The 20,619-nt window shown below is 36.0% G+C and overlaps 1 protein-coding gene across 4 annotated transcripts in view; it reads right to left on the reverse strand.

The window, feature by feature from the left end:
• The window catches only part of Erbin (erbb2 interacting protein), a 98,400-nt gene that overhangs the window by 29,079 nt on the left and 48,702 nt on the right, over nucleotides 1-20,619 (reverse strand). For all 4 annotated transcript variants that reach the window (XM_021208599.1, XM_021208595.1, XM_021208593.2 and 1 more), the window contains exons 8-15: nucleotides 16,110-16,173; nucleotides 13,616-13,690; nucleotides 12,908-13,052; nucleotides 11,550-11,622; nucleotides 11,131-11,260; nucleotides 10,714-10,829; nucleotides 8,566-8,635; nucleotides 3,279-3,378 (exon numbers count right to left, since the gene is read on the reverse strand). In XM_021208599.1, coding sequence (XP_021064258.1) covers nucleotides 3,279-3,378; nucleotides 8,566-8,635; nucleotides 10,714-10,829; nucleotides 11,131-11,260; nucleotides 11,550-11,622; nucleotides 12,908-13,052; nucleotides 13,616-13,690; nucleotides 16,110-16,173 — 773 coding nt within the window. The remainder of the gene's footprint in view (nucleotides 1-3,278; nucleotides 3,379-8,565; nucleotides 8,636-10,713; nucleotides 10,830-11,130; nucleotides 11,261-11,549; nucleotides 11,623-12,907; nucleotides 13,053-13,615; nucleotides 13,691-16,109; nucleotides 16,174-20,619) is intronic.

Genomic DNA, 20,619 nt, shown 5'->3' on the forward strand with positions numbered 1-20,619 from the left:
GAGAGAGAGAGAGAGAGAGAGAGAGAGAGAGAGAGAGAGAGAGAGAGAGAAAAGAAAGGAAAGAAAGGAAAGAAAGAAAGAAAAGAAAGAAAGGTAAGAGATATATTTCAGTTGGCACAGTGTCTCCCTGAGTTCACTTGCAAGCACTAAATGAACCCACAAGCCAGGCAGAGGGGCACTATGCCTGCAATCACAGCAATGTGGAGTCCAAGGTGTGACAGCAGATGTTCAAGTTCATCCTCACATACACAATGAGTTCATAGGTCTACAGGAAACCCTGGCCCAGAAGATAAAAAAGAGGTAACTAGAGCCAGGCAGCAACTCACTTAGGTTTATTGGTAATTTAAAAAAAATTCTGTATCTCTCTCTCCTCTCTCTCTCTCTCTCTCTCTCTCTCTCTCTCTCTCTCTCTCTCTCTCAAATATATATATATATATTTCATACATGTGTGCATGCATGCATGTTTATGAGAAGGAAATTTTGTGGGTCATTTCTCTCTGTCCACCTTTACATGGATTCTGAGAATGAAACTCTGATTACCATTCTTTGGTGGCAAACATTTTTTACTCACTCACCGAGCCATGTTGATAGCCCTTGGGTAGCAACTACAATCACCAGGCAGCCTCCAAATGCGTAAGAGTTAAAGCATTTTACACAAGAATATACTCAGATTCCTAAAGTTACATTTAGTAACTCTGACCATTAAAGTCATTCTCAACAGTTTCTGGTTAATTACATGTCTTATTATTTTGAATAAATTCCTTATCATTGAAGGTTCAGGGTACCAGGTAGTATGATTTCCTACAATTACTTTAGAGTCTAACAAATCTGAATGTTGAGATACAGTCATAGTATCACACTCTAATATCTGACTACAGGCCTTCTCTTTAAAGACTTGCTCAAATCCTGGATAATTCAAATGTGTGATGCTACTCTATTGTATAATTTTATAGTTCCTAGACATCTTTAATTGTAATGTTAATGTTCATATCACCTAAGGGATTCATAACTATGGTCACACTCAAAAATTTCCCACCTCTTTGCCACTGAATCCTCCTTCTAAATATTAAGCCACATTCCTAATTGTTGGTAAATGCTCAGGGTTTTAGCCATCTTTCTTTTCCAACCAAAGCCACTCTAGGTTTTACTTCCTTCTTTAATGAAGCTTCCATTTCATGAAATAATAGTCATTACCACTTCCTTCAAATGTCCTTCCTCCTATACCAGCAGCAAATTTCTCCCATATCCCTGCTTTACCTTCATGTCACTATGGAGGGAGAATGTAATGACAATTCCCAGAGAGGCATTCCACACTAATATTCCCCCACCATACTGTTTTCCATACTACCTATACTACATATATAACAATGTACCTCTATAAAATAGGTATCTTAGAAAATAATTAGGTATTTCCTTCTCCCCATTTAAAACTAATTCCACCAGGACAGGAATGGCAGTACATAGCTTTAAGCCCAGCACTCAGACAACAGATGCAGTTGATTCACTGTGAGTTTGAGGAACTCTAGGTCAGCCAGGGCTACAAAGTGAAACCCTCCACCTGGACTGGAACTCTCATCCCTGGTCTTTCAAATTTCTTCTCCATTATCTACTTTGGGAGTATAAAATGGAAGGGGTTTTACTTAGCTCTATTAGCACCTGTCACATAGGTTGGCAAAACCAGAGTTAAGTTCAATGTAAACAAAGTGTGTTTCTGTCAAGTTGGTATAAGACTACAACTGAACAGTATCATTCACTATCTGATTCACTGGTTTCTTAGAAGTAATAAACAAAGAGAAATATTTCTTTGACATTCAAAGGAAACTCATCATCCTCTTGTCAACACTACTGTCTCCCATAGACTCTCATCTCAATTCTTGGTTCCTCAGTGGGACTACTTTGGAGTCTGAAATGTTTAGAGCTGGGTTGTGCAGGAAAAGCATGTCTCTAAAGGCAACACCATGTCCCAAACCACCACCTCTGCTTCTGTGATGCCCTGACATGTACTTCTCTGGATCTACTTCTGTCTGCCTCACTAAGATGAAATGAGATCTCTGAAACTATGAACTAAGACAAATCTTTCTTTGTTTCTCCTGATTCTTTAGTCATAACAATGCAAAAACCTGGCTGATTCAGTAAGAACTAGTGAGAGTCTTATAAATAATATTAGTATATAATATGATCAAATAATTGTCCCTTTGGCAGTAAAGAATGTTAGTACTTAAAATATTTGTAAGAAATGAAATGATTTCCTAGTTCACAGAAGATAGCATTTTAATGTTCTATTCACAAACTGACATACTATGTCAGTAAAGGGCCATATAATAAAATACTTCTGTGGCTAGCACTAAGAATAGGCTAAAGGTAGTCATAGGCAGCATGGAAGTAACTAGCTGCCCAGAAGATGGATAAGCTGCCAAGTGGATGCTGAGGACAGAAGCTGGGTTCACTGGACGAATAGAAAATGCTCTTAACCACCATGCCATCTTTCCAGCCACCTCATAGAATATGTGTTAAGACTAACAATGAATTACTCTTTTCTCCAGCATTATATATTGAGTTAATTTGTAGTAACTTCAGACAATAGTCATTTTCACTGTCTTAAAGAAAGATACACACACACACACACACACACACACACACACACAAAGACATTTCGAATATAATTTTAAAAATGTTATGCACACACACAGAACAACATATGAATATATGAGGCTAGAGAGACTGTTCAGTGGTTAAGAGGACTGGATGCTCTTCTAGAGATCCTGTCTCACAACAATCTATAATGGGATTTAATGATCTCTTCTGAGATATATTAGATATACTAAAAATAATTTGGTCCTCTGTCTTCACACACTAATCCACAAGTACATACTTGTGGCCAGTATGAAAGAATATATTCTCTCTTGCTAGGCAAAACTCGGGAAGTAACTTAGCAGTAACATATAGTCAAAGACTATAGATTCACAAATGACCTTTACCTAGTGTGTAGATTTCAAGGGCATTATATACTTTAGTACAGATTTCGAATCACACAGTATTAAAAAGCATTCCTAACATTTAAATGCTATTTGAAATAAAGCTAGAAGTAATAACATTATCAATGTAACTTAAAGAAAATACACCTCTAAGTTCAACTCAGAGATGTTACTTATTCAACTATTACTGAAAACTTTCTAATTAATTTTCCAAACCCTCAATAAAATAATACAAAGTTTTGGAGCTAAGAACTCTCTCGGTACTTAGTGAAGGAGAGGGAAAAAGTCATCTTCAGTTCCTACCATCTTCAGTCCTTGGTTGCTGAGGGAACATGTAATTAGTAAGCACCATTTTCTGGGTCTCTGAATCGGTTTCTTTTTGAAGAGGTATCAGAGGTTTGGACTAGGAAAAAAAAAAAAGTTAATTTTTTTTTAAACCTACAAAAATACATATCTAAAAATCCTTATAACTAACCACCACCAATTTTATAAAATGTCAAGTTGCAAGCTAGAAAAACAAATGTGTGTATATATATAATAGCACTATGAACACTCAGTTGAAATTACAGAGAAATCTAAAAATGCAACTTAAATATTAGTAAAAGACAAATATATCAATATATCCTAATTATCACTGAAAAAAATTTAAAAGATATCTGTTGTGGGTAGCCTAGGGGATAACTATATTTGATATTAATTCCGTTCTGTGAGTGGCTGTGAACAAGGAATGAGTCAGCACTCAGGTGATTTCCTGTAAACCTGCTTCCCACCTTAATTTATAAAATAAAGGAGAGCTGATGATTGGGCAGATAAAAGGGAAGGTGGAGAAGAAGGTGGGGAGAGAGAAGAGAAAAAGGAAGAGGGAAAGGACAAGGAGGAGGAGGAGGAAGAAAAGAGAAGAAGCACATGGCCTAGAGAAACTGCAAGTTCTAAGGGGTCTCATAGATCTGGAAGATGGTAGTGTAGCGGTAGATCTGCCCAATCTAGGCGCACAGCATGTATTCATATTAATTGCTGGGGCATATCTGGGTGGAGACTTACTGCAACAGATATCAATAAACCAAGATTATCTATGACCTATGAATTCTTTATTATACAGTAATTTTATTAAGAGAGTTATAAAAGACATTTTCCATCTTACATTACTTTCTGTCTCCAGTATTTCCTTTTGCAAAAATACTTTTAAGGGAAAAAAATATTTACAAGGCTTAAACTAGTTATCCAAATATGTATTCCAGTCAGTTGCTAAACAGACAGCAAGTTCCAAACTGCTTCTCTTACTCCCTGTCAACAGTACCAACAAGACACTTGTTGGAGGTGCCAGGTATTTTAGACTTCACTCTTTTCTTAGTATCTTTCTTCTTATGGTTAACAAATAGTATCAATTCCTATTTTAAATATGCAGACCTAAAATTTTACCAGTAATAGCTTTAAGTGACTGCATGTAGATAGGAACTACCCAGTCTTCTCTTCTATTTCCTTATCAGCCACTCTTTGGACAAACTCTTGTGAAAACATGATTTCATCCTCAACTCTTACTCCCAAATATTTAAAATTTTGTGGCCTCCATCTTGTTAAAAAATAAACTGTTCTATATTTTCAAATTCTGATCATTTTACTTGGTTTCCTCAAATAATGGAACTAGTACCCTTACTCTTTCCTAACAACTTGCTTTCCTGAGATCTCAAATCCAGGTCGGATTTTCTTCCATTCCCAACAGTGCTGACGATCGTTACACAACTTTACCGCATTTTGGGAGCATCCTGGTCTATACGCCATAGAAACTCACACTAGTGCACTACCATCATCACACCATAGAAACTCACACTAGTGCACTACCATCATTGTCTGCTTTCTAAAGTCAATCTTTTTCTTAGTACCACCAGCCCCCTCCATCCCCTAAGACTTATCATTCAGAAGCATGCTTAATTAAAAATTTTAAAGTAATCCCAAAATTGAAAACACGGAGCACAGACATGATTGTCACAAGTAGAAAAGAACGCATTTCACCTCAAAAGACAGTATGATAAAAACACAGAAAATTAATTTTTAAACGTTACATAAAAATTTTTTTCAGGATATGTAGGTAAGCAATGCAGGAACACTAATAAAGTTTATATTATACTTTGATTCTTATCTCATTAATTGTGATTATTAAAAAGAAAATTTTAAATCTCCAAAATATTTCATCTTAAGCATGTTACTCAGTCAGTTTGCATTCCCACCTTTCTTACACCAATTTCTTCCACAGTCATAGGTAATAGTTTAACTGATACAAAGTATAGATAACACAGACATACTTTTAGCCCAGTGTGCAAAGAAAAGATGACCCCGGTAAATGGCATTATCAAAATTATCTAGTACACTTTAAAAAACCAATTTCCATGAAAGTATTTTGCTATTATTCTTTTATTACATGGTCCACTGTATATACCAAACTAACACATTTAAAAAAGGGTGAACTGAATGGCACATGAATTAAACCTCATAAAATTTATCACTCTTACTGCTTATGGAGTACATGGACAGAGAAAATTTAATGAGCTTTTCTAGTTCCTCAACTGCCTAACTATTGATCTGTAATTTCATTTAATTTCAAGTGCTCAGTTCCCTTGCCCTAACATTTAGGATGTCAATATTCTTGCCCTAAATCTAAAACTCACTTGTTCACCAAATACTTACTGGCAGCATTTTATTTTAAAGCACTAAGCACTGGACACAGAAGGCAGCAAATATCTACACTTATTTCTTCAGTTTGCGGGACACAAGAGGGATGATACACCTAACAAAGCTGGCTACTACAAAAGACACAGTCACAGGCTGACAAGGTATAAGGTACTAGAGAGCACAGGAGACTGGCTGGCATTCACTTACTACTTTGACAAACAGGCAGCATTCCTATGAGGTTTAAAGTGAGGAGAGAGAATAAGGTAGGTACAGAGAATGTTCTCGAAGAGAACTCATTTGGTGGAAAGAATGAATATGTAAGGGGTAAAGAAATAGCTCCAGCATGAACGAGACCTTGAGGCCTATGATATGCAGAAAACCACCAACATAATTCACAGAGGTTAGTGCAGGGATAAGGCTGAGAGACCATGTGAGTTACAGTACTAGGGTGATACGGGGCTAGAAGGGGAAAGCAGTCACACAGGAGGCAGAGACCCGGTACAAGGTTATGTCAACGTCTGAGTCAGCACCGTCCATTTTGTAATTACCCAGTAGCTGTACTTTTTATTTATTTATTTTTTTTAAGTAAGACAAAAAGATGATATAGTGTTTGGCCAGTATAGAGGAGGCTCTGGGCTTGAGTCCTATTGGGAGCAAGGGGAAGCTGGGCAAGACAGCATGTGCCTGTCATCTGAGCATCCCACACACCAAGACAAGAGGATTTTTGAGTTCAAGGTCAGCATGGGCTACATAGTACGTTCTCAAGAGAAGAAGTGGGGGCAGGGAGAGCTCAAAAGAAATATAAATAATTTTAATAATATACTTAATTTAACCTTATTAAAAACATTATAATTTTCAGCATAGAATCCAAAATAAAAACTATAAATGCAAATTTCACATTTTTCTGATCACCCCAGGGCAAAAATTTAGAATTTAGTTAAATATATGGCATCTGACTTTGGATTAATCACACATGATACTCCTGGGTTCTGCACTGAACAGGAAAGGTCTACATGAAATGACACGCATTCAATACTCCTGAGAACTTGGTGATGAACCGGACTGTTGTACAGTAATGGTAGTGAGACTGCACTCCCGTGTCTGACTCCATAAAACACTTCTCAGTGAGCTAAGGATCCCAGGAAACATTTGGGGTAGAAAATGACATGCTGTTCTAGGAGGAGCTGAAACTGAGATATCTAGGTATAAATGTTGGATAGATACTGGGCTATATGTATGATTCAGACACAGGTACTAGACTAAAGATATTGCTAGAAATGGTGATGATGTAGAAAGTAATTTGAAGGATAGTTTACAAGAAATAAAGCAGAGGGATGTCCTTCTGTGAGCCACTCAGAGAAGAGCCAGGCCTGAAAAGCAGACTGCAGAGTCATCAATTAAGCAGCAGAGGCAGGTGAGGCCGACAGGCACCTCTCCAAATCCATCATTCTCACCTTGCTTGCTGGTCATCAGATTACCAAAACTGCTCAGTTATCATCTTTCAATTCTCTTTCACTAGCTCCTTTCTTTACTATATGGTAGCATTTCATCTCAAGCACTGTCTTCTCAATAACCAAGACCGCGTTCCTGTGATGTCTTTCTTACACCTAGGTTGGCAGTTTTATTCACAGACCAACCACGATGAAATACACTTTAATCCCAGCATGCAGGAGGCATAGGCAAAGGCAAAGGCAAAGGCAAAGGCGTGAGGGGGAGGGGGCAAGGGTGGGGGCGGGGACGAAGGCAGAGGCAGGAGGATCTCTACAAATTCATGACCAGCCTAGTCTACAGAAGCAAGTGCCAGGCAAGTCAAAGATGTACAGAGATACCTCCAATCCCTGTCTCAAAACACCAAGTAAAGTAAAGTACTTGTGCCACAAAACTAAGCAAACTAGTATTATCCCAACTCTGTCTGACCTTTAGGACTGTCTCAAAATTAATCATCAAAGTATTATTTCCTTTTTCTACTACTATTACAGATTTTTGCTTAATTACATCACTACAAATCTATAATATTATTTTTAATAGTCAAGATGAGAAACCAGTCTAATGGGGCTGTAAAGATGGCTCAGAGGTTAACAGCTTTTACAGTGGACCTGAGTTTGGTTCCCAGCTCCCACATGACAGCTTACAGCCACCTGTAACTATAACTCCAGTTCTAGGGAATCCTATGTCCTCTTCTGACCTTCTCAGGTACCACTTACACATACATACATTCATGCAAAACACTTAAAACAAAATAAAAAATCTTTAAGAAAATAGAATTACTCTAAGTGTTCACTAATGAATGACTAGCTAAACATAAACACATAATGAAATACAAGTATGCCTTTAAAGGAAAAGATATCTTGTAACACAGAAAGATAACTATCACGTGATGTCATTGAGAGAAAAACTCAGAGAGAGAATCAAACATTCTAACAGGGACTTGGGACAGGAGTGTATTGGGACATGCTGGTTCAAAACTGACAGAATAAGTTCAAGAGCTCTACTGTAGACTATGATAATTAGAGTCAGAATATTTTATCACTCAAAATTGCTGCAAATTGATTTTATGTGCACTCAAATCGAAGTGACATTGGCAGGAAGTCATGACACAAAGTTAGGTAGAGTGGAGTAGGACTTCCTCATCTTTGTAGTTTTGTGGGTTTGGAAACTTGCTAAAATACAATAAAATTTATTACTTATACATCTATGTGTGGAAAAGATCTATGTGTTTCTAAATACAGTAAGATAAATATATGTTTGTATGTGAACCAGGTATAACTGTTAAGTTGCTCTATATAAAATAAAGAGTATCATTATATATTTTTTGAAATACAATATATACTGTTATATATATGAAAATACATACTATATATATATATTGAAAAAATATGTACAATTGGAATTCCATCCAAATTTAGTAGGTCAGAATGCCCACCTGATTATCTGACAGCCACATAGCAGTCAACTGTTGTAGCTTTGTAAAGCTAAAAGGCAAATTCTTTAACCTGAATAGAAAAAACAAAAATTAAAACTTAAAAATGAAAATATTTAAATAAGAGATTACATCACAAACAGTGGTATAGCACTTACCTAGCATGGGCCCTATCTTTCTACCTCCTAGCACCAAAAAATAATGAAAATGAAACTACAAACCATCTGACCAATGCTATAGAATGTATATTCATAAGGTAAGAAAAGAAAGCAAGCCAAATGCATACTTTTATATAGGAGAAAAGATAAAAACATTATCTAGTCTTAAACACTATATGCACCAGCCCAGGGGAGGATGTATTTCCTGAGGGTGAGGAGTACCTCTGTCACCAATAGACATAAAAAGCAACCTCCAATATTAGTACAAAACCATTCTAGCTATGTCTGACAACTTAACTTTGTTCTAGGATAGAAACATTAACTTGTTTAATAGTAGCTTCTCTTTTTTAATAAAATGAAAAATCAAATCTGTTAAAAAAATAAAAACTGTTCATTGCATAAAGAAAGGCAAGGCCACATTGAGTGCTCGTGTTTTTGTGCTGAAAGAACCAAAGCTGTAATAAGAAGCCCTGGAGAGATTGTTTTGAAAAACACTGCACTGTTGTGTATTTTAGTGGTCCATTACTACTTTACGATAATATGTAAAAACAAAGGAACGTAAGTGCTTATTACTGTAGTGGCTTTGAAAGAAAATATCCTCCATAGGCTCATAGGAAGTGGCGCTATTAGGCCACTATTGTAGCCTTGCTCAAGTAGATGTGACTTTGTTGGAAGAAGTGGGTTGCTGGGCTTGGGCTTTGAGGTCTCAGAACCTCAAGCTAGGCCTAATGGCTATGTCACTCCCCATTGCCTATAGGTCAGTATGTACCACACTCAGCTCTCTAGCACCATGCTGACTGCATGCTTCCTGCTATGATGAAATGGACTAAACCTCTTAACTGCAAGCCAGCCCAATTAAATTCTTCCCTTTATAAGACTTGCCATGGTCACAGTGTCTTTTTACAGCAATAAAACCCTAAGACAAAGATCCTATTTAAAATGTTTACTGCATTGTTGCTATCTCAGGCCTAGCTAGTCTTCTGTGCACACCTCTCAAGACAGTGCTTGAGCAACTGGTACTCTAGTTTGGAAAGGAAAATTATGACATGAAAAAGCTTTTTTTAGAGGCATAGATTTTTTTTTAAATAAATGTAACTATTAGTATATTATCAACATGTCAGAATATTATACTAAATGCTTTACTTTAAATTTTTTTACCTGAGCTTCAAAGTTCCCCTTTTATATAAGGGAAGCTACTATACTATTCCAAAAGAATGATCTTCATATTTTTTAAAGTACTACAAAGTAAAATATAAAGCATCCCACGACTGTTCTTTAATTAGCTTCCATCTCTGTGGTGGTTTAAACATGCTTAGCCCATGGGAACTGGCACTATTGGAAGGTGTTATAGGAAGTGTGTCACTGTGAAGGCTTAGCGGTCTCCTAAGCTCAAGTCTGACCAGTGTGATCCAGACCCTCTTCCTAGCTACCTTCAGACCAACACGGAGAACTCGCAGCTCCTCCTCCAGCACCATGGCTGCCTGCAGGCTGCCATGTTTTCCACCATGATGATAATGGACTGAGCCTCTGAAACTGTAAGCCAGCCTCAACTGTTTTCTTTTATAAGAGATCCTGTGGTCATGGTGTCTCCTCACAGAAATGAAACCCTCACTAAGACAGTGTTTCAAGTTCAGCAATCTCTGCTCCAGTCTAGCAATCTCAGTGGTCAACCTGCTCTGCACTTTGGTTACTTATGGCTCAAGCTGTGTGAGTGAGTCAATCTCAGCCCAGAAAAACATAAGCCAAGATTAGATTAAAAAGTAGCTTTTTACAGCAGCAGTATTAAGATGAATTTGGGACTTTATGAATTAGAAATTGTGTAGTTATGTTGGCTCAAAATGAACCATGTTAAGTAACATCATATACATTTTAATCATTCTTTTAATTAAAAATTTAAATATACGTAAAGAGAAATAAACATCAACTAGTGTAGTATTTCATATGAAACTAACTTCATTCAATGTATTCTATAAGCCAACTAAAGATTACAAACCTATTATCACTTAAATTGATGACTTTTAATTTTTGCATATCACCCATTTCCTCTGGAAGTGTCTCTAGTTTATTAGAATGGAGAAACAGCACAGTTATATTTTTCCAGTTTCCAATCTGAAAGAGAAAAAAAATGCAGATCACAAACCTGGGATATAAACTGATAAAGGAATATTAATATATATGAAAGTTGTAAAAAATATTCTTTACATTTACAAAAAATAAAAATTTTGTGGTAACTATTCCTTTTAAATTAAAAGGAAAGTATTTAGGAACATCTTCAAAGTTACATAGCATCTTTTTATTCAGATAATACATAACTTGATTAATAAGCTATCTTATAAAGAAATAAAACACCAACATGCTTAAGATGTTTAAAAAGCAGATAAAAATCTAAAATGAATGTAAAATATTATACCTCTGGGGGTAGCTGTTGTAAGTAATTGTGATCTGCAGCAAATGTTCTCATGTTTGTGAGCTGTCCAACTGATGAAGGCAAAGCTTCAATTTCATTGAAACTGCAATCCAGTTCTTCTATTGACCTTAACCTTTAATTATAAATGGAAACACATGGATTTTAAAATATGTACTATACTCAAAATTTAAGAACATATTAACATGAACTTTAGCAAATAAACATAATACAATTTAATAAAGTGCTAAATGTTATCAATAATAAATAAGCCTATTTTATTATAAAATAACTAAACTATATGCCAATTATTTATTTCAAATGTTTGTGGAATCTGCTATAGATGTTCCTTATGTGAACTTATGTGATGCTTGCTGAGTTAACAGTAACAGTTTCCAGGGTCTACATGTTCACACACAACTCACCCTCCTATTGAGTCTGGTAGATACATTAATTGGTTTTCATCAATTTTTAGAGTTGTGACATTTTTCAATGAACCTATTGAGAAAAAATAATAATAAATCATTTTCAGCTTAGATTAGAAAGCAAGTCCATCAATAGTCAATGTGAAACACTTTACATTTAACATTATCGATAAATCTACTTACAGGAGATACTACCCCAACATCATCCACTCTTGCTCAATACTTTCTAACTTCATGCATCTACCTGTGTGTGTGTGTGTGTGTGTGTGTGTGTGTGTGTGTGTGTGTGTGTGTGTGTGTGTACTTATGGAGGGAAGAAGTAAACCCTGGGTATCCTTCCGCAGGAACCGTCCTCTTTGTTTTTTGAGCCAGGGTCTTGTACTGGGACCCAGAGCTCATCTTAGGTTACACTGGTAGGCTAAAGAGCCCAGGGGTATGTCTTCTCAGAGCTGAGAACAGAAGTGCATGCATCACAAGGCTGGCTTTTAATGTTAGTGCATAAAATCAAACTCGAGTCCTTATGCTTGCCCTTTACTGATTATCTCTCCAGCCCCCACTGCATTGTTTAACTTAACCTGAATAATAACTAGTTTACTACCCACCCCCAAACTAAAATACAAGCTATACAAGAAGACATTTTGTCTTCATTGTTCACTTTGTCTGCATCATTCACATTCTTAAAGACAATGTCATGGCATGTAGAAGAATTAACTCCAATTTGCTGAATTAATAAAGAAACAGCGGTATGAAGGATGTTTATCACTAAATAAAAAATAATATACGTAAATAAACGTTTCAATTTGAATATTGAAAGTACTGATGAAATGAGAATATAATTCTAAAACGTAAATATGCTTGACTTAAAAACAACTGGTACACTTCAAGTGAGAAGAGTTTTTCTATCACATCACCTGGAAGATTTAATTTTTAGACTTTTCATTAAAGTGATCTATCTTCCTAATTCTTCATCAAACAAACAATTTCAAAATAGATTTAACACAAATTGTGGACCCGTTGCAAATTTTTGAAAGTCTTTCTTCATTTTCTTATCTGTCAGTCAATAGTGAAGTAATTACAGTTTCCAAATAAGGGCTAGGAATTCAAGAAAACTGAGGTTAGCTTAATTGTGAACAATTTACTAAAGTTTAAAAATGGAATTTGCTTAGGACAAATAAAAATAGCAACAACAGTAGTAAGTTGTGCAATGGAGCACATCAGGGAAACTTCCAAGTAATACTCATATGTGATAGTACAATAAAACATTAACAGTAATACTGAGATTCTATGGAAACCTTGAGTAAAAAAAGAAGTCTTCAATAATTAAAAAAAAAAAAAATCTGTTTGAAAGCAATACAGACCAATAGTCTCCGGCAGCTGCTGAAGGGAATTACTTGATAAGAGAAAGTCCTGGAGGTTTTCACATGTTGAAATTCCTTCTTCAACCATTTCAATATTATTTTTAGAAACATCCAAGTATGTGAGCTGTCTCAAACTACCAATAAACTATAAGTAAAAGACAAAAAAATACCATTATTACATCAAATGATTTTTAAAATTTAGATAAGAACATCAATCTTCAGTTAATAATTAAATGTGAATGTTTTCTAAATGTAACCAGAATTGTTTAATAATACAGATATGGATTAATTTTAGTCAAGCAGTTATGGTTCTCTTGAGGAAATATTCATCACCTCCTATGGAATGGAGATGCTGTTATGCCTTCTTTAGATATGAGAGCATGTAAACTTCTCAGCTGATAAAGCAAAAATCATTTTAGTTTAACTATTTCTAGAAAGACTGAATTGGTACTAATAGAAATGTTTTGTTTTTTTTTTTTTTTTTTAGTAGTAAAGGCCATTTTAAACAAAATTTGTTATGGAAGTTTTTAGATTTTAATTAAGAATGTGTGCATGTTTTTTAAAAATAATTTGTTTCAAACTGCTTAACAACAAATTCAACAAAAAAATTCACTAAATGTTCAAAAATAACTTTTAAATGTGCGATTCAAATACTGAAAAAGAGAGAGGATAATAAATGAAGAACCACTGAGATTTTCATATACATACCCCTGGAATAAAAGTCAGTCTATTGCCATCCATCCAAAACTCTCTCAATCCACTTAGTTGTTCAAGTACTTCAGGCTGTTTACACAGGAGGGGGAGAGCTCAATTAATTTCATGACATTGTATCTGACTAAAGATGGCCCTGGAATTTCCAAGGTAGCCTTCAGTCAGCACAGTAAAGGAGAGGAGAGAGGGAAGCCCTGCCAAGGTGTACACATGTGTACGGAACTACTGTGATGGGAAACCCAACGTTTTCAAAAGTAGATTAGGTAACATTTGTTTAGGCTCTGAATTATCAAATTGGGTCATATACTTATATAACTAATAATTAAATGGGACCCACTGTTTAAAACTGTGTTATTAAATATTATTATCAAGAGATATAGCCTTTTAGAAAACTTTAGGGAAAAGGTCTTAAGAGAAAACGTCAATACATGATTTCTCTCTCTCTCTCTCTCTCTCTCTCTCTCTCTCTCTCTCTCTCTCTGTGTGTGTATGTACACGCGTGTGCATGTATGTGAGTGCATATGTGTATACAGGAGGCTAGAAGAGGGATCCAGATCCCCAGAACCACAGTTACAAATTGTGAGCTATCCAATGTGGATGCTGGGAACTAAACACATGTCCTTTGAAAAAGGAACATGACAACAATACTTTATGTAAACTCCTAGTAGAAAATCAGAATATGTAAAGGGAAATTATATATAGCACTGAAGAGCTAAATCACTAACCCCTTATGTTGCTGTGAACCTTGGTATTCAGGTAAACTTGCTCTTGGGCACTACCCATTTAAGCTCAAGGTTTGACTGTCTCCTTGAAATTGTTATGTCCTTTAGCCCAAAGACCCACATATAAAATATGCACTGGCAAAGGGTACTATCATATTCAACCAGAACAGCAGGAGTCATAACCTAAATTCATATAGTTCTTATTTATTGTTAACAAATATAGGTAAGTCTTCAAAGTGTAGTAGTAAGTTTAATGGTCTTGATTTTTATTTAGCTGCCCTCCCACGTGGTGGGATTACTACTGTACATTACCTGGCCTATCCTCTCAATATTAAGGGTGCTTTATTCTGAGTGTGACACTAAAACAGTTTTTTTTTTTAAAGGATTGATTCTGAAAGCTAAAAGGATTCACAAAATAAAGACAAAAACGATAACTTAAGGAAGCAAAGCTTGCACTTTTCATAAGTGCAACTTTGTAAATATAGGGAAATCACTCAGAAACCATCTTCAAATAGAATATGAAAAAGTAGGCTGGACCAGTAGGTAAGTAGAAAAAGTGGATGGCTCAGTGGTTAGGAGAACTACTGCTCTTTCAGAAGACCTGAGTTTGATTTTCAGAACATGCTAGCTCACAAATATCCATAACTCTAGCCCCAGGGGACCCAGCATTCTCTTCTAGCCTCTTCAGGTGCCAAGTGTACAAGTAGTGTACAGACAAACATAAAGGCAAAGCACCCATACATATAAAATTAAAATACATTATGCAAAAATACTTTAGAGAAAGTATAAGGTATTCCAAATATCACAATACTTTACTGACTATAGGTGAAATGCACAAAACCCACAAGAGAGATTTTTTGTTCTCAACACTATTATTAGAAAACTGCCATAATTTTGAACTAAATTGTAAACACAAATTTTACATATGATTTTCAGTTGTTGACTACTTTTTTTTTTTTTTTCGAGACAGGGTTTCTCTGTATAGCCCTGGCTGTCCTCGAACTCACTCTGTAGACCAGGCTGGCCTCCAACTCAGAAATCCTCCTGCCTCTGCCTCCCAAGTGCTGGGATTAAAGGCGTGCACCACCACACCCGGCACCAGTATGCAGTTTTTGTATTTAAATAAGTTTTTAAAAATAGCTCAGGCTGGGCAGAGGTGGCGCACGCCTTTAATCCCAGCACTCAGGAGACAGAGGCAGACAGATTTCTGAGTTCGAGGTCAGTCTGGTCTACAAAGCGAGTTCCAGGACAGCCAGGGCTACACAGAGAAAACCTGTCTCAAAAAAACCAAAACCAACCAACCAAACAAACAAAAACTGCATACTTACAAGATTCCTTACAGATTCAGCAATATAGTTCACTTAGAATACAGGAACAAATTCACCTGACAGAACTCAAAGCGAACTCAAAAATAATAGTTTTTCCCTCAATAATCTTCCTTTTACCTAGTAAGTAAAACTTGGAACTATGTCACATAAGACACATTTGATGGTTCCTCCCACCCAAGTGTAAGCTGTCAGATTTTCTATGTACACTAAAATATTTTTGGTATCTCTTCCACAGATTTCTCATCAATTTCCTATTTGGTCTAACCATTTTTCAGATTATCCTTTAAATTTTTTTTTTTTTACTGGATTGGAGAGTTCAGGTTAATATTAAAAAAAATCACCCGTGGGGTTCTACCTAATTTTTAATAGAAATGTTTCCACTTCCACAATGTATTCCTGATCAAATGCTGGACTCATGGCCCGTGAAACTCGTGGACTTACCACTTCTGTGAATTCATTGCTTCCCAAATCCAGTCTTTCCAGCTGGGTCAGTCTATTCATGGTTCTATTGACAGAGTAACAAAGAATTAACCACACAAAAATATCAAATACGCAGAAACTTTCAAATCTCATGGTTAAAAACATAACCATATAATGTAGAAACCTTTCAGAGGTTTTGTTAAAAATACAAGCAGAATTAGATACTAAGTTTAAACTAAAGCAGGGATTGTAGAGAAGGTAAAGTCCTTACAAGTACTTGTGCTTCCCCCAGAGGACTGTGGTTCAATTCTCAGCACACACATGGTAGTTCACAACCATTCACAACTGTAGATCCAGGGGATCCAATGCCCTCTTCTAAGCTCTACAGGCATCAAACATACATATGGTGCACATATATACATGCAAGCACAAACACACATGAAATGGGTACATCTAATAAGAAAAAATTTTAAGTTAAAGCTATAATATAGCATGTTCAACATTCCCCCAAGATGTCAATACTTCTTTGTAAAAAACTAAAACTAAAACATCAGGGGAATTGGTTTAGAGAATCTACAGTCAGTTCCCAGCACCTACATGATGGCTCACAATCATACCTAACTCCAGTCTCAAGACATCTCCTGCCATTTTCTGACCTCTGCAGGCACCAGGCACATTCAGGCAAAACATTCACAAGCATTAAATAAAATAAATAAGTCTAAAAATAAATTAAAATAGCAGATTCTGAAATTAAAGAAATTATGCCATAATTTTATTTCTTCTATCAAATGTGTTTCAAACAAAATTAACCACAAATTCATTCAAATGTGTACTGATGTCTTCAATTGCTTAATTAGAAAAACATCTCTTTATATACACCGAGGTACTATCACCTTCCAGAGAAGACAGACTGTGTTCCTTACACACTAAGACTTTGCAGCATACGGTAAAATAATATGACAAGTTCATTGAGCTACCATCAGTATTATACATTCAAATATTATTATTGTATTGGAAATAAAATCTTAAAGAAAGAATGTAACAACACACATAGCAAATGTAATGGAATTATGTCACGGGCCCAAACTGAATAAAACCACTTTTCTCCAATCTGTATATTTTAAACATGACATTCACTCACAACCTCTTTAATTCATTTCACAACTTGATAAAAATGACTTTTACATAAAAGTGACTTTGTTAAAGATTACATAAGAGTTCTTAACCTCTGGAGCTACAATTCTATTTCCCTTATTTATGTCTATCTTTATCTATAAAGCCTAGTAGTTCTAATTTCCTTCCTAAAACTCTACAAAGACTACCCAGGGTCTTTATCAAATGCATAAAGTCACATGCTGTGTTATCTCCTTGATATCTTCAAACTATTATAAACCTAGATGGGGCTATGAGAAAAGTGGAGTGGGTTGTGAGGAGAAATAACTGAAGAACACAGACACACATTCTTGTTTTGATATTGTGACAAGATGGCAGAAATTTACTTGTAGCAACTGAATACATAATAAACAGTTGGGCAGTTTGAAGAAATGTAACCTACTACTTTTGGGCCAGGGTACAAAATGAAAAGCAAAGTACTGGAAAAGCTCAATCGCAGATAGTATCCTGGAAACAGTTTAAAGCAAATTTAAAAATGGAGAGTAATACAGGTAGGTGACAAAAAGAGCAAATGTATTACAAGTACTCAGCATTGAACTCTGCTGATCTGAGCAACTGTGGTTCTATTTGTACACTTTAGAAACCTCAGAGGAAAAATGCATACTAGAATAAGAACATGCTGCCTAATTCAAGGAGAAATTAGGCTGCTCCTCAAAACTTATCAGTGTCCTTCAGAATCCTTCAGGTAGTACTAAATTTCAATTAACTGTATATGTAAAACAAGCTTTCCCAGTTTTAATCACACACAAAAATCGAGAGTCTGCAAGATGGCTCAGTGGATAAAGACGCTTGCTGCTAAGTCAAACAGTCTTAGTTCTACTCCCAGGAGAGAACTGTCTCCCTCTCACTCTATCCACATATGCAAGTATGCATGCATGCATACTTGTTTTCTAAAATATAAATCTGGCCACACAATCTAAATGCACATATATATCTAATATTTAAAAACATGGCCTCTATATTTATACCTTATAAAGTTACAAAGATTTTAATTACAGTTTTTTTTCTTTTAAAGGGAAAACTGTGAGCCAGGTGTGGTGGCACACACCTTTAGTGCCAGCACTCAGAAGGCAGAGGCAGGAGGATTTCTGAGTTCAAGGCCAGCCTGGTCTACAAAGTGAGTTCCAGGATAGCCAGGGCTACATAGACAAGCCCTGTCTTGAAAAACAAAACAAAACAAAACAAAAAAAACAACCCGAATGTATCTCTGAAAAGTTAAAATTCACTGAAGTGCCTATGGTATCAGGTCTATAGGCTACAGCTTGCATTTTCTACATCCCTATGGGGTCATATGTTGAAACTTGGTCCCTAGTCTGTAGTATACTCATCACTGATGGAACCTGTAGAAGAGCGGTCCAGTGTTAGAAAGAGAGGCCAGGGGAAAGTGAAGAAGGGACCACAGGCACTCAGCCACTTAACTCCTGCTTTTCTCCTTCCTTCCAAAAAAATCACAGTGGTCACTTTTTCTACCTCACCAGAGTGTGCCGTTTTCTACAAGGCCAAAGGCCAGGAATCAGCCAACTACAAGAAACATAGGACGTGTAATAAACCCTTCCTCAAAGTCTGTATCAGCGCAGCAAGGTGTCAGCAGGGAGACACTACTCCGCACCACACAGGACCCTTGAGATGGACTCCAGAGCCCACACGGAGAAAGAAGAGAACAGAATCTGGTAAGTCACCTTCTGACTTTAACAATGAAGTCATGGCATGGACAAATACACACACACACACACACACACAGAGAGAGAGAGAGAGAGAGAGAGAGAGAGAGAGAGAGAGAGAGAGAGAGAGAGAGAGCGCAATAAATGGAAATTGTACTTCTGTTTTCTATCAAAGTTTTCCAGTTGAAAGAATAATAGTTGTGTTTCTCATTGCTATGATAAAATACTTGAATAAAGCAAAAAAAAAAAAAAAAACCCTTCTAATCAGGCATTTTGTCACAGTGAAAGAAAGCTACCTTTCTGTCATTAGCTATTACAATAAACATTTTTTAAAGCTTTTTCACATCTCTTCATACCCAGGAAAGCTTGGAACTAAGCCAGTATCGAATCAGTAATATATACCTCATAAAATCATAATATAATTTTCTAATTTATACTTATCACAACTACAAACTTCATCCAAATAATAAAGCAACACAGTCACTTGTAACTGAAATCAAATATGGTCTCTGCTCTCAAAGACATATAATCATGTAGGGGACATACATATATGATGTGTACATGTTAGTCAAAGAAGAAGAGTATAACAGAGAAAAGATACATAAAAATTATTTAATATCTATTATAAAGCAAGAATAGCCAGAGAAAATTTAACAACTGTGGATATGTTCTCCTAAAATTTTATTTGTAAATATGTATGGTAAATTTTATTTAACCATAGACTAACTACTAAACTTTATAGTGACACATTCAAAATTCTATTATTTATTTAGTAAATGGCCAAAGACTATAGTCTATTTTGAATTAAAGTTCTGTTTTTTAAATGCTTTAATATTAATATTTGTTCTTAAGAATCCATATGTTTTTGCCAGGCATGGTGGCGCACGCCTTTAATCCCAGCACTCGGGAGGCAGAGGCAGGAGGATTTCTGAGTTTGAGGCCAGCCTGGTCTATAGAGTGAGTTCCAGGACAGCCAGGGCTATACAGAGAAACCCTGTCTCGAAAAACCACCAAAAAAAAAAAAAAAAAAAAAAGAATCCATATGTTCTTGATGTTAGCTTGTATTACAGAACCAATCACTCATTTCTAGTTTAGAAGACTGTAAAGCCATACAAAAAGTTCTTTGGTATGATGTTTGTATACGTTTGGCCCCCAGACTCATGTGTTTGCTTTGCTCACAGCTAGTGGCACTGTGAGGAGGTGTGGCCTTGTTGGAGGAAGTGTGTCAAGATGGAAGTGAGCTCTGAGGTTTGCTATGCTCAGGCTCTGCCAAGTGTGGAATGAGAGCCTCCTCATGGCTGCCTTTGAATCAAGATGCAGAATTATTGGCTCCTTCAGTACCATTTCTGCCTGGATACTACCATACTTCCCACTATGAAGATGATGGATTGAACCTCAAAAACTGTAAGCCAGCCCTAACTAATGTTTTATGTATGAGAGCTGCCTTGGCATGGTTTCTCTTCATAGCAATAGAACCCTGAAAGGGCATGTAGTTACAAACTTTACATGAACACTTCATGAATCACTCTGAAAACTGTATATTGAGCTTTAGCATAGATTCTGTCTGAGACTCAGATTTTCTATTTTTTTTTTAAAGATTTATTTATTATATGTAAGTACATTGTAACTGTCTTCAGACACTCCAGAAGAGGGAGTCAGATCTTGTTACGGATGGTTATGAGTCACCATATGGTTGC

This window comes from Mus pahari, chromosome 11 (assembly GCF_900095145.1).
Source record: "Mus pahari chromosome 11, PAHARI_EIJ_v1.1, whole genome shotgun sequence".
NCBI lineage: Eukaryota > Metazoa > Chordata > Mammalia > Rodentia > Muridae > Mus > Mus pahari.